Source organism: Chelmon rostratus, chromosome 24 (assembly GCF_017976325.1).
Source record: "Chelmon rostratus isolate fCheRos1 chromosome 24, fCheRos1.pri, whole genome shotgun sequence".
Taxonomy (NCBI): Eukaryota; Metazoa; Chordata; class Actinopteri; order Chaetodontiformes; family Chaetodontidae; genus Chelmon; species Chelmon rostratus.
Genome location: NC_055681.1, coordinates 12,062,510 through 12,077,667, shown reverse-complemented (window position 1 = coordinate 12,077,667; position 15,158 = coordinate 12,062,510). Strand labels below are relative to the sequence as shown.

Genomic DNA, 15,158 nt, shown 5'->3' with positions numbered 1-15,158 from the left:
GAGAAAATCAATCCATCATATAAGGAAACCAAACAAACTGGACGGGACACCGTTCCCTGGGAACTCTGGATGGTGTTACCAGGAAATACTCGGACTGTGCTTGCATCACATTTATCTCACAGTAATCACATGATTATCACTAATTATTTTATTAGCTATGCACAGATGTTGAGGTTTGATTTTCTTCAAGCTGCTCAGTCAATGCTGGAAAAGTGAATGGCACAAGTACAACCTGCTGACAACAGTTTGGGTATGGTGGTATTTTACATAGCAGGTTGGCATTCCCAACATGTTTGCATGTGCCTTTAAATAAGCATAAGCAGCTGAAAGCGCCTACAAAAGAAAGAGCTGCACACTACACGCACAGCTTCAAACACTAAGCAAGTATTGTACTTGTTTCTTTGCGTACTTTGGCGTCTTCTTTATGTTCTCTGGGAGCTGATTTAATCTCCAGGAGCTTTACTGTATCCTGCTGTTTCTCTGGGCATTAGAGAACAATCAATTCCAATCTCAGGTTTCTAATGAAGCCTCCCATCGAGCCATACAGGTCTATTAATGGCATGAATAACTTATTGATGGCTCTTCTGGACCTGCACTATTACAGTATTATGCTCTGATGCAGCTATATCAGCGGTTCATCTCCCAGACGAGTTTTCTTGAATATAGGTAATGTTGTGCCTGCTCAAGAGGTAGACAAGTGGAATCATTCGATCCAATTTTAAGAAGATATAAAAAGAGAGGGAAAGCTAAGATCGGCGCTACATCATAACTCTATTAAAGTGGACTTCTTTTGCTGTTTTATTGCCTGGTAGTGACCATCTGAAAATGAAAGAAGCTATGTTATTTTAATAGCGATCACAGACCCTTGTAGGGCTGTCCAAACCTATGCAAAGAAATATAACGAAAATATTTTCAGTTTCACTGAGCAATGAACACTAACTTTTCTATAGAGGAAGGAGCAGACTGGTTCTGCTCACAGTATGAGTGTACATGACCACCGTTCCTATTACTTGGGGGATGTAGACAACAGGCACAATGTTGTCATGGACTCAGTTAAGTTTTTTGAGTCGATATTTGTTTAACCTTCGCAAACTGGCACTATCACATGCCGAATACCTTGGTACTGAAGAAAACTTAAACGTGATGATTCTCAGGCAAGTGCTGAAGTCATTGTGTTCTAGGATTTCTCAGCGGATTCATGGACGTTTACTCGAGATAATGATATCCTCAGAAAGTGCTAGTCGCACTGAATCCACCGATGTGTTTATCATGTATCTATGTCCAGAATTCCCTGAGCTATGACTCAGAGACAGAGAACACGTTTTGACAAAAATTGTAGCAATTGGGCTCTAAAGTAGGGTTTTAAAGTAGCTTAATTGCCTGCATGAGTTATGTGTCACAGTCGCTGCTGCAACTCCAACTGTTGACCCTGCTGGTGAGCGAACCAAATCAATAAAATAGCTAACTTCCTGTTGTTTTTTTCAACAGTGGCATTCACGTGTCCTTTGCACCTCATGCAGTATCTGTGCCGTACGTCTCTCACACCTCATGGTTTGAACACCTCTGGATTACATGAAATGCCGCAAGAGAGCTGGCTACTCACCGTAAGCCGTCATGGTACCCACATAGGGCCCATCCATGACACTCTGGTTTTCCTCAGCCAGGGCCTTGATGTAGCGCTTGCTGAGGTCCAGGATCTGCTGCCTCAGCACAGCACTGTTCTCATGGCTGGCCCGCTGCTGGATGGTGAAATGCAGCAGCATCATGCCCCAGATGAACCCAAAGCTGACTAGGAAGAAGCCCAGCTTCTGGGAGGACAGCTTCCACAGGAAGGGTGTAGCCATGTTGACTTGACAGGGGGTTGTGGGGGCCGCTGTGACTCTGATTGGACCGAGGGAAGGTGCAGAGGTCGAGGAGGAGACTCAAGGAGGCAGGTGGGGCATGGCCGTGTCAGTCGGAGTAGCTGCAGTAGTTTTTGGGTGGTGGTGTACGGCTTGTTTGCCTCACCAGCGTGGTTTCCATCCCTGACCCATCCTCATCGCTCAGTAACATCTCAGTGGACTGAGTCCGCCCTGTTGCATCCTGCCGCAGAGAAGACAGAGGGGAAAGAGAAATGAGTGGTTAATTGGTTGGTCCCATAAACACAGATAATGAGCGAGTTCCCTCACCCACCCCCAATCCTACATCTACATGATTACAATAAAAACACTGATAATTTGACAATGAGTCAGCAGTGTTCATCATCATTCAGAGTAAACAGAAGAAAGTATATAAGTAATAGTGAAAATTGTGAAAAAACAGCAAGTTACAAAAGCTTAAAATGAAATCAAAATCAAAAACAGCTTATTTTGTCTGACCAACTGTCTAATACCCAGAAACCTTAAATTCATATTGATATAAAAGACTGAAGAGCGGCATATCACCACATTTTAGAAACTGGATATTTCATACCTGTCCCTAATAAATAACAAAAGTTTCTGTCAATCAACTAGTATTAATCAATTGTTCTGGTACTTAGACTGAGGTTAGTAATCTCTTTTAAGTAGAAACATAGCAAAGTCTTATGTCCTGCTATATATTCTAATGCATGGATGGCATGGATTTTTAAAGGGAATGAAACACGGTCAAAAACCAGACACTAGAGGTGACAAAGCATGAGATTACAGCTGCTGTGCGTAGGCATCATGACGATCATTTGAACAGGTTTTAGAGAATGAGGAACCAGCCACGGATGAGTGGAAGTATTTGACGTGAGCGCGGTACAGATCTCCAGCCTGTTACTTGAAGCAGAGCAGCCAGTTTATAATTGCAGCAGACCGAGCAGCACAGAGGAACACTGTGCCCAAACTGGAAGTCGCTGTGCGGTAGATCCGACGGTGTGTGCGGGGGAATGGTGATACACGAGTTAATTTGACTACATGGGAGTGGTTGAATGGAGGTATACAGTACAGTACAGTACTGAACCAGGCTGAGATTGAAGGGAAAACTTCAGCGCACTTTTATCAATAGTGTATGAATTTTGATTTTAATAACACATGTTGTATAGAGCCACGGCCAACTAAATTTATTCTGGTGTGGAGGCAATGCAGACTTTCTGCAAGAAGACTTGCAACTACTGGCTAAAAACAAGATAGGTAATTGAAAGTTTAATGCTTCTCTGACTCTTGAAGGAGAGGCTACACGGAGGAGCCTTGTCTCACCCAGACAGTGTGATCTTTATGATTGATGGGGCTGTGGAGAAGTTATGCAAGAGGGTTTATAGTTCTCTCAAAATATAAACATTTGGATAGCCTACAATTTATCTTCCTCGCTGACGGGCAAAAACAAACTGAATTTTAAATATATGCCTTTTCTGTTATTACATTTCATGTTCAACAGGCTTTTCTGCAGGACAAATGAAGGAGGATGTCCCCCTTGGACTGTGTGGGCGAGCACGTGTCAAAAGGTCAAACTTTTACTCATTTACTCCCACAAAAGGAAACAAATCTGTAGGAGAAAAAAGGTCACAGACGAGGTGAAACAAAGCTTTACTTAATTTTTTGTTCACAGCTGCACGTCTGGGCCTCAAGTAAAAGAAGGGTTGAAACTGATGATTATTAAAATTATTGATTTAACTGTTGATCATCTAGTCTATGAAATGTCGAAGAATAGTATAAGACAGACATCATAAGTTATGAGAGCCTGTAATGTTGACAAATGGCATCTTTGACCGACCAGTGGTCCAAAACCCCAAGATGTTCAATTTTCCAATTATGTAAAACAAAGAAAAGCTGCAAATCATGTGGGGGGCGAGGATGGTTAGTATTTTCCTTGGAAAAACAACAAATGATTTCTCAAAATTTTTACTGGCTGGGGCACTCTGGTGGCTTCGGGGGAGAGGTGCCAAACATGAACCACAACGTCCGCTGTTCACATCCAGCTGATGTCGCATGTCATTTCCCATCTCTTTCTCTCCTCATCTCCTCTCATATGTCTACTGTCAACCATCTGAGGAAGGCATGAAAGGCCGCCAAAACAAACAGTACTTACTGTGATTAATTGTTTCAGCACCAAAAACAGCAGATGGTATCAATAACGAACCGGCCATGTAACTGGGTTGAAAATTACTACCAACAACTTGATTCTGGCACGTACTCTTTGGGTGGTAAAATAATACAAGTCACAAACTAGATGGTAACCCTATGTGCTGTGGATAGATGTCACAGAGAGTCCATTTATACTTTACGTCACTTCATGCATCTTTGGCAGAATGGATAGCCATCTAATCTCAAAAACGATAAGTATGAATACATTTAAGAAGCACTCTTTACAGACTAGGATCCAATTGCTTTAAAGATTTCCAATAGTGATTTGAGATCATTTTTAGCCAAATGCTGAAAAGATGTAAATGCATCTGTCTCTCCAAGACACGGACAAAACCTTAACTCCAAGTCCAACTGTGTGCCAGTAAGCAGTCTGTGGAAAAAGCCTCTACAGGGTCAATTAAACAAAAATCACATTTCTAGCTGTTGTACCATTCCCTTTTCTCCACTGTGTGAGCAGCTTCATAGATCTGTGAGAATAAAGCCCACCAGGCTAATTAATATGCTTTTGTCCTGCTTGCTATCTGCATTGCTGATTGACTACAACCATGCCAATGACAACAAATTTGGCCAAAACAATCGAAACTTTTCCATATAACGCAAAATGAGAAAGCCCCGCGGCACTAATGAAGCTATTAAATAGTTCAACAAGTCTTAACTGACAACCACAAGGCAATCTAGGCACAGCTAAATAAATGCCTCTGGCTTTAGACATTAACCAGCAACAACAACAAAAAAAACCTTTCCAGTACGCAATCAAGCCAATAGAAAAAGATGTTCCCTCATCTGTATTCAACCACTGTAGCTGTAAATGAGGCTAAGTGTGGGGAGGGGATTTCTGCAGCCTTGCTTTTGAACTGCGTTGCTCTTATGCTCTTTCAAAGCCGCTCTAACCAGGTCAGGACCACAGCCACATGCATGGACGCAACACAGTGAGAAAGCCAATAATACACAGAGCTAAAATTCTTTCACCTGTCCACACTTGAATCAACGCACTAATTGATCTCAGCGGTCAGTAGTCAGAATGAGGATCAACAAAGTCGACCATATCAGCGCTGGACTGTTGGTTGGAAATTATCCCCCTCATTCACAAGAAACACAAAAAGGCAGCCGCACAAAAGACTCTTTTCACCTTACATCCATCAGCCTCATAAATAGGTCAGAGACAGCTGCAAGCAGCTTCCAACAGGGCTGGAATCTCACAGCAGGTTATGACACACCATAATTGTTAAGTCATTTAAGACAAAGGCTCATGTGTGTTTGCTGCACAGACAGAGGTCTTTTTACATGTTTTAACAAAGCACGGATAAATACTGTATTGTCTGAATCCCTGCATCTTTTCTTCTAGCATTTAACGCACTCTGAATTGCTGTGTGATGTGTGCAAAACAAGGTTTTCAGTTGGGGGGAAAAAAATCTCTGCACTGCACTGTGAATTCATGAGACAAGCCCTTGGCAGAAGCACTGTGCAATCTGCAGCGCTGATAACATCAGATGTCTCTCATTGCTTGGGACTCACTTGCTCGGAGGAGAGCTGGAAAAGGCTGGCAGCACTCTCTGGTTTGGGCGCCGACAAGGATGGGGGGTTTTGGGGTTGTTTATCAGAGAGGAATGCTGCTCACTGCCCTGTGGTACATCGCTGTAAGAGGCACGAGCCAAAACCTACACAGTACATCGACTCGAACGATTCAGTTTCTGAAGACACACAATCTCCGTCAGATATGTTGTTCTTGTCTGGCCTTATTTCCTGTGTCCATCCATCTTATTTTAGAGGGAAACCAATCACGAAACAGCACTCCTTTGTTAGGACACCTCCCAAGCACGGACCGTGTCCTATAATCTGCAAAGAAAAGGGCGACGCAGCTATCCAGCCCCCCAAGCAATGCATATTTCTCCTGCTCAGTTACCTTCTGCTGTCTAATTCAGGCTCGTAATTTGTCTGGCAGGGAGCCCTCTGGCTCTAGGCAGCGAGTGAGACTGTGTTGACAGCCAGCTGAGGTTGCAGAATATATGATCCTTCGCAACTTGAGATGATAACGTAACAACCTGCTGAATGGGTTTTTCATTGCTGGAAGAAGTAGCAGCACACAAAGCCCCGCAGGTTCAAGAGACAGTGAAGACAGAAACAATTGAATCATTCAGGCCTCGGAGAAATGACTGTCCTCCCAAATCTGCACCAAAGGACTTTTTCCTGTTAGGGACAACAGAGCTGAAATTTCATCTCTAAAACTGCATTAGTTGTTCAGTTTAGTATCGACCACATTGTAGTACAGATACACCACCGCCAGACCATGCTGTTCTCCGAGGAAATAACAGAAAAATGTATTAAAAGATGGATGCAACAAATGACAGAAGAAGAAAATCACACATCTGAAATAAGCAGGAATGGGAAAAATTATTATTTCACGTGACACCCTAGTTTCCATTCTGAAATTACAGATTTGGTTTAAGTAGGTTTCCTGGGTTCATTTTCACAGTTTTCACACCGTTTTCATTGTTGCGCTGATTACCTTTACATTTAAGCACTGCAGAACGCCTTTAATCTACCAGAATAGAGTGGAAATCTAGGTGAACAACAGATCAGCAGAAAAGACTAATTGGTGTTAAAGTGAAAAACAAATTAATCTAAATTAAATACAAACATAAAAACAAAACACACATAAATCATTACAGGGTGCAGCTGACTGCTTTTTAGTAGTCGCATAATAAGTTGAATAGAGACCATCTGTTTATAATCAAGGTGTGACAAGTGATTTACATGTTAAGTACACGTGTTTTTGGAAGGTCAAACAGCTGGTGGGTCAATTTCCTGTCAAGAGCTGCATTATGAATGCAAAAATTCTGAAATATATCCACGACAATTTTACTAAAAAGCACAAGAAAATCTCCAAGGCAACAAACATCCCTCAGAATAAATTAACGGTGACTGACGAGCCATTTTTACCTGGTATTAAACTGCGTCTAGACCTGTTATCCAGATAATAAATGAGCAGGATAATAAATGAGCAGGTTTGTGTTTCCTTCCTTTGTATAAAAAATATTGTGACAGTGTGGTGAGCTGCTTTGTGGCTCCATAAACAACATTCATTCAGTGGCACCAGAACAACCCCTGATAAGCATTACATACCAATGTCGAACCTTGGTTTTCCAGTTTCCAGCTTTAAGAAACACCTGTTCAGATTACCTACAGGATAGCTCTGGACCATAGCAACATCCAATATGAATGTTTACACTGAGTGGTATTCGTCTGTTTTGCAGCTATCATACTTTCTTAGTATATTTTCCGTGTAAACAGATGAAACTGGTTTATGGTAAAGTCGTGGGGATTTAGAGTTGATATTGCATGATTGTCAAAATAATCATCTCAGGCTTTAATATCTCTCCAGCAGAGTCCTAATCACACAGCATTTGCCCTTGTTCTGTAATATGCTGAATTGTTAAGACCAGGCCAGATGGCTGAGCGAGGTAAAGACTCTGTCCATTTCCTTTGCATCTGTCATCGGGGCTGAAAATAAGTGTAGTTTAGGGGATACTCCGTAAAGGTGAAGCAGGCTGAGGGTGTTCTAGATTAATTCCAGTGCATTACTCCAGGTCTGAAAGAGGCTGCATTCTACTGAACTGAAATAACATACACTAAGAGCTTGTTGCATAACCACAGAAAGTAGTGAAATACGCTCCAGAAGTAGCCTCAACCATCAATTATGGATCAACTGGGAAAAAATATCCATTTTTCTCCTGAATATAAATAGGCTTTCATAGAGATTGACTTCCCACCCTCAGGTAACTTCATAGCTCTCTGCTGGTGACAGCCAGCAGGCTCACTTTTCACATAACAAGGTGTCAAAGTCTATAGTCATAGGTATGTTGCACTCCAGGGCTGTTCGGTTGGTCAATCAGCAAATAATAAAAAAAATGCTCTTTACAATGTTCCCTTTCAGATTCTTTTCACATCTGTAGTTTAGATGATTAGTCATTTAATCAATTAATCAATCAAAAGAAAATTAATGTCCACTTCTGGTAATCAAATTATCATTGTGATAATAAGTGATTTTTCTACCAAACTCGACAGTTTCAGGTTTTTAAATGTGAGGCTTCTTTTCTTGATCTTAGGACATCATAAATTGAATATTGTTGTGTTTTGAACCCACAGCTGTGGGCGTGAAGTCAGGCAGACTGACGCATACAGTAACCCATTGTCATTCTGCATCGTCAGTGCTGTATGGACCCATGTGGGGAAATCCAAGTCTGATTTGCAGCAGTTCATGCTCCACTATACTAAGTCTTATTTGTGTATCTATCTTCTCTGGTGTCACAAGGAGGAAATGAAAAAATAACAGATTGTAATCATTGTTAGTTGAGAGTACACACATGGAGTAGGACACAAGCACAAATTGCCTCTGTTTGGACTCCTTTTTACTTTCTGAATTATCAAGGAAAATCCCTGCACCCACATACTATTATGTCATATGTCACCATGGTTTTCAAATTCTTTGAATAATTATATATGTCTCTTGTACAGACAGCTTTTTTTGGCAGTTGACAGCCAGAAGATGGATTTAATAGCATGAATTCAACCAAACTGCTATTATCACAAATCAAATATCACAAAATCCTGTGGCTGGTCTGCTTTCTTTAACACCACAAAACAAACTGCGTTCAAGATATGTTCAAGCAGATGTTCAATCCACAGAAGAGTTCAACTGACAGCTCTCACTCCAACCTAAACAAACAGCACTAAATGGATAAAGAGCTCAGTTAATTTGAACAGATCGGGTTAGGTGTGAAAGCCCCCTAAATGTCTTGGTTTAATCAACCCAAAGATATCTCGTTTGCAATCACAGAAGACTCAGAAAACAGAGAAGATATTTACATTTGAGGAGCCAGAACAAGGCAATGTTTGCCATTTCTGCTCAGAAAATGCCATAAAGATTGATTATCAAAGTAATTTAGTGATAAGCACTCCTGTCAGTCAACTAAAAACACTCATGTACAGACATTTTTTATAAATACAAAGATTCAGGATGGCATCACACCTAACTTTGCTCACCTATTTGTCTTACTGATACTATGACAGCTGTCCATTTGGCACAGGCGCGTAAAGGCTCAGGTTGAGGGACTTTTTTAAGCATCGGTTCAAAAAGTCACCCGGGCTTTCCAGTCAATATCCATCCTCTCCCAGGCTAAGACTGTGCTAGTTCGCCTGTTGCTTGGCCAAAGGAGACGTGATCCTGATAATATGGCCCTGCTACCATGGAGACCGGTGTGACTCTGCATCTTAATGGACTTCTTCACATAAGCCCCGCCTCTTAATTATTCATAAGGCCCTCCAGAGAAACAGACCCTGCTGCTGCAGCTTCACCACCTTACTGGTGTGAATCCAGCTCGTAACCAGATATCAAGAGCTGACGCCATGGTTTGAGACAGGTTTTCCCTGCAGCTGAGTTCAGGAAGTTGATCTAAAATGTGAGAGCCACCCAGATCAATGTTTATTGGTTCTTTATGGAGTCGCTGATTGACTCAAACAGTTCCAAATTCAAGGATTTGTCATATGAATGTTCATGTGAAACAGAGAAAAATATGCTCCCTGTAACTTCCACAATCCTTCACAGATAAACATGTATCTGATAGTGTGGGAGCCTTGGAAGTGAATATGAACTTTGTGGATGGTGAAGAGAATGAAAAAAAAAACTAGTTTTGGTTTGTTCAGTGTTCCAGAAATCATTCAATTCAGATGATGAGTTCAAAGAGGGAGGTGTTGCACCAGGGCAACCAAGAGACAACAACAGGAAGCAAAATCATTACCATGAACACAAGCACACACTCATTTACATGCGACATTTAAAACAATGTGATCTGAAAACAAACACAAGCTGCCTGTCAGGTGACAAAACCTGTCCTTTAAGTTGAGCATTCAAAACTGTCCACCTCAGTCTGTCAAAGAGCGTCCCTTGGAATGAAGATGACTATATGGACTCATACAGGAAACCTCGCATTTAAGCTTCATTTAGGTTTCATCATTCTGCTCAGTTCTTTCATCAGAACGTGACAAATCAAAGTCCAAAAAACAAGTGTTAATGTGCTGATAAGTGGACTCTAAAGTCTGTTTTTTTCACACAGCCAATACTTCCTTTGTTTTCAGCCAGGGTTTTTTTTCCTGCAGGAATGCCTGCAGCACTTCTCAACATGTTACAAATTCATCATTAAGTGAATTGCTAGTTTTCAGCACCTTGTAATGTTCATCTTGATGAAGACTACAATGTAGTGCAATGGCAAATTTTTAAGCAAAGCACCCCTTCTGTGTTTTTCTTTCATATGTTTCATATTAAAGCCCAGCACCTGACGACCTTGACCTCCAAAACAAGAAGTCCAGCTCCACCCTGGAAGCCTAAATCCTATATCGTTTGCGACTGTGGGGGATCGTTCAGGGTTCAGAGTCCATGAACAGCTTGGGCGCTTAGAGGGCCTGCAAAAACTGCCATTTCTACCACACTGGTGACAAATCATTGAACTCTTGACTGTCCTCAAAAAAGGAATCACCTCAGCACTTTTGGAGTTGGGAGAAACAAAACATGCTGAATTTCACACCACTGCCATGGAAAAGGAAGCAAAGTAGGAGGTGACCCAAAAATTCTTTGGCTGTTGGATTTTTTATTTGTTTTCTAATTGTACTGTGTCTGTAGCTGTCTGGCCTTTGTGGCCATGCCTTGTTTGTACTGAGCAGAGTTTATAGTCAATTTTGATTTCTTAACTTAAAAAATCGTGAAGCCAAAACACAAAGGAAGCAGCAGAGAGAGCAGCTTGTTGTAGGTTTCATGCTAGACAGGAAGTAATCATTTCTGAGAGACACTGATGACCGCCACCACTCTATGAATACTCAGGAACTGTGCTTTACATTCAGAAACCACATGTAAACAGCACTAAAGCTCTTTGCATACAATATGATACACTAGTTTCTTATGTCCTTTGTTGCTTTAAAGCACTTTGTAATAAACATTCTTGTTAAAAACAGTTAATAAAGTCAGCTACAAAGCCAAAAAAACACTGCTAATGCATACCTTTCTTCAGGCTGAGCACTGACAGGTTTAACCTGCCACAACATGCCACGTGATGAGCGGGTAGAGGACAAGACCACCATGAACAAGACCTGCATGTCGGAAACAAGCCCAGTGACAAGTGTGGGTAGGAATCGCAGATGAGGCGCTGAGGGTAGACGTGACGCTTCATTTTTCCTGTCGCCACCATATACAAGCTCTGCTGTTATGATAACACAAGTTGGCCTTATCACGACATGTAGAAGAACGTCACTTTTGATCAAGCAAAAATAGTGATAAAAAAGACGCACACACAGGCATCATATCTAATCGTACAGATTTCTGCATCATGAAATTGAGCATGATAGCAAAGTATTTTCAGATAAGAAAGTGCAGTATTTAAAGTGCTTCCTCTTTCTGTTGAAAGGGCAACACATTTCTGAACTACTACTGAGACAGTTACTGCAGACTTAAGAATGACTTGACAAACACAACACAATCTGTGTGAACACAAAGCCATAACAACACGCTTGTCAAACTAATGCAGTACAAAAGACTTACTTTGGCCTGCTGGCATTACCAGATTCTTAGGCCTGACTGAGGTTGTGGTTTCTAACAAATGTATTCTATGATTCCACCATTCCAGCTCTGACAAGTTATTGACAGACGCTGCTAATGAGGCAACGGTGCTGCCCATGTCTCGCGCTCAAATCATATTCTAGTGTTAAGTTTTCAACAGCAGTGCATGGCTCAATATTCCGACTCTGAGAAAAAAATCTTTCAATAGTCTCTGAGACAAAAAGCAGGCATGAAATTGAGGATGTGATTAATGTTTGAGGTTACAGTAAAGGCCCTTTGAAAATCCCTAATCTTCCTTTTATTACCTCTTCAGTTTTTTAGTCATTGCCCTGGATATGAAAACAGCTTTTCAAGAGGATTTACTGTAGGCTTTGTGACTTGCCCTAGCAACGAGCATCTCTCTACGGCTCAGATGTGCCGCACGAATAAGTGAGTACTTTGCAACTGCAGAGCTCGAACAGTAGAGTGACTGTAAAGATGCAGAACCGTGTTGCGTCATGGGAAAGAGCCTCTTCAGGGTGGAGTGCCAAGGTGGAGTGGGGTTTCTGTCTAAAGGGCAATGAACCTGGCACAAACCTTCTTCCAAAAAGCAGATTTTATACCTCATTCTGACCTCAAGTAAGAGAAGACAGGTGTATCTGTGTGAATGTGTGTGTGTGTGTTTGTGCCGACAGAACAGGCCCTTTAATCACAGAAAGGCCAAGTGTTCCACTTCCCTGCATGGCATCCATCACCACAGCCCAGTTCTCCCCGATCCCTCCTCCATCTTCAGTCCCTCTTTCCTCATCCGTCCACTGCCTCTGCTGGCTCTCCACCCGAGGCCCCAACGCACCCCCCCACCTCCTCTCTCTCACACACACACGATTTCTTGCCAGTGAAGCATGCCACTGAAGCAAAGCTCCTTTTCCTCAGGATTTATAATCCCAAGGGCTCCAGCAAAAAGGTGGCTGAAAGAGCTCTTTATAAAGCCAGGGGCAGTTGGTGGCTCACCTCGGGATGGTCACTACACCCAGCATTAGCTCTCAGCCTACAGTCGGCGATCGTAAGCAGGGAGTTTTTGCTGGGTCACAATGAATAAGATAAGATATACTTTACTGTCCCTATAGGGAAATTTGCTCTGAACTCTCGTGTCGCCGATCGCCCACCACAACTGAATCACAAGCATTTTTACAGCCACAATGACCTTTTGACAAGCTGCTTGTTGAAAGTACACTCAATCGCATTTGGAGCCTGCATGGTAATGACACAAGATACATCCCATATAATCAAATCAGCTGTCGCAACCTGATTACATGAGACCACTTAGGGTGCAGGCTGAAAATTACTGGACTGCACTGGTGAGCGAAGTGCATCAACAACGGGCCAGAGTTGCAATGCTTAAACCATTAGTTGTCAACTATCAAATGAATTGATCATTTTTAAGAAAATAAAGCTCAAAATTCTTTGATTGCAGCTTCTTAAATGTTACAATTTTCTGGTTTCTTTATGACAGCAAACTAAATATCTTTGGCTGGTGGACAAAGCAAGACAACTAAACAACTTAATGGAGAAAGTAATTGACAGATTAATTGACAATGGAAGCAATCCTTAGTTGAAACCCTACCTTACTGACTGATTACACTTTTCAGGTTTTTCTCAAACATTTGGAAAACAATAAGTCCACCATAGTTGATTCTGTAAGTTAGAGTAAAGTTCTACAAGCATTTTTCTCATTATCAGCCTCTTTTTTCCCTCTTTACAAGGTGCCAATTTGCGTAATGCTCGCCAGGTGCTACCACTTCTCCAGCCACGCATTTCCAAAGCAGGGTGGGCCCACAGGACATCAATTAACACATCAACTTCCCCAGCCGGTTATCTGACTCTGTGTCACCAAAACGCAACATCATGCTCTGGAAGCTGAAAGGAAAAAAAACAACAAGCAAACGTGTCTTCCTACTTTGTGCACGACAAGGTGAAATGCCTGGTTACTGTTTTACCGGTTGAGTCCGTGAAAACTGTGAGACACAAGTAAGTGCAACACGATGTCAGGGACCGTCGTCCACACACACGAGCGAGGACAGCTGTTTCTCTGCTTGGTGAACATGACACAGAGCGGAAATGATAACTGCCTCGATTACTATCAACTTACACAATTAAAGCGGCGCAGCTGTAGACAAGCACCTTGACCACAAGAAACTGGCAATGACTTGGGAGTTGATCAACCTGTTCGAGATCTGTCCCTGATACAAGGATGCCACTCGGCCAGAGACAACCTGCGCGTATTCTGTCAATGTCTGCATGACCACACCGTGATACTATCATTTCATTCAGGAGCTAGCTAAACCTGTCGTGTCCTAACAATGGGACCCCTGCTCGCTGCGGCGATAAACGTCCCGATTCCCTAACAGGCTGGGAAAAGACCAGCTAGCGCGGACGCTAGCTACACAGCTCTATTACCGAGCGCTGTCGCTTCAGCGAGGCTAACCGACTTCCACGGAGGCTATCCCTGTTTCTGGCTACATTAGCTTTGTTTTGAGGTTTGAGACGGCTAGCTGCCTCGGGTCGACCACCGCACATTTGCCAACAACACACACACACACACACGCACCGCCGCAATGACAAGTCGCCCACTCCCGAGCACACACAGCTAAACACTGCGCCTCTTCTTCGAGCATTATTCCGCGAACAATGGGGCACAAAACGAGCTCCGGAGCTGTCAGGCTGACAGAAAGGCGCTTACCTTTTTAACGGTTTCTGCCGGTATCCTGCGGTGATGTTATAAGACGGGGGGTGGGGGGGGGGTAAGAATTAAATTCCAGGGAAAGGACGAGCTGAGACGTCGATGCGTTGAGCCGACTGGAAAGATGAGATTCTCGCCCCAGCGCACGAGCCCCTGTGTTCGGTCTGCCCACTTGCAGAGCGCGAGCGAAACTTTAGGGGCCGTCTGCAAATTCCCACCCCGCAAAGACAGGACGGGCTAATGTTGAGCAATTTCACTTCAGATCTGCGTTCATAACGATGTAATATAATAACACTTCCAGGCGCTAATTTTCTGCACTGACTAATCACTGCAAAAAGTCAATGAAGGATGAGAGCAAATGTGCAATTTAAAAAAGAGAAAACTGCTGTTTAAAAATCAGCCAATGATTGACAGCAATACTGTAAGTCACCAGACTTCAAACTAGCCTTGTATGATTTAATCACATTATGCCACAACTTGCAATTAATCTAAATGAAGGACAAACTGAGCTTGTGCTTGAATCTGTTTTGCTGGTTAGTCTATAAATACATTACTCACGTTTCTAAAGCTTGCTTTAAACTTTGATTACTCCCAGGCCTGTGTGGCCTGTGTTAGAAATGTGCTCTCATGACTGATGTTGAGCAACATTCGCCACATCAAGGTATTTTAACAGAAAGGGTAGATTTAAAACAGGACGAGCCCTAACTGTGTGTTCATGCTGTCACAGACCAATAAAAGCTTTGTGTTT

At 42.4% G+C, this 15,158-nt stretch overlaps 1 protein-coding gene across 1 annotated transcript in view; it reads right to left on the bottom strand.

Annotated features, from left to right (window-relative positions):
* Positions 1-14,546, bottom strand: part of mgat5 (alpha-1,6-mannosylglycoprotein 6-beta-N-acetylglucosaminyltransferase) — an 84,246-nt gene extending 69,700 nt beyond the window's left edge. The window contains exons 1-2 of the mRNA XM_041966419.1: positions 14,411-14,546; positions 1,604-2,082 (exon numbers count right to left, since the gene is read on the bottom strand). Coding sequence (XP_041822353.1) covers positions 1,604-1,844 — 241 coding nt within the window. The 5' untranslated portion in view covers positions 1,845-2,082; positions 14,411-14,546. The remainder of the gene's footprint in view (positions 1-1,603; positions 2,083-14,410) is intronic.
* Positions 14,547-15,158: the final 612 nt, after the last annotated feature.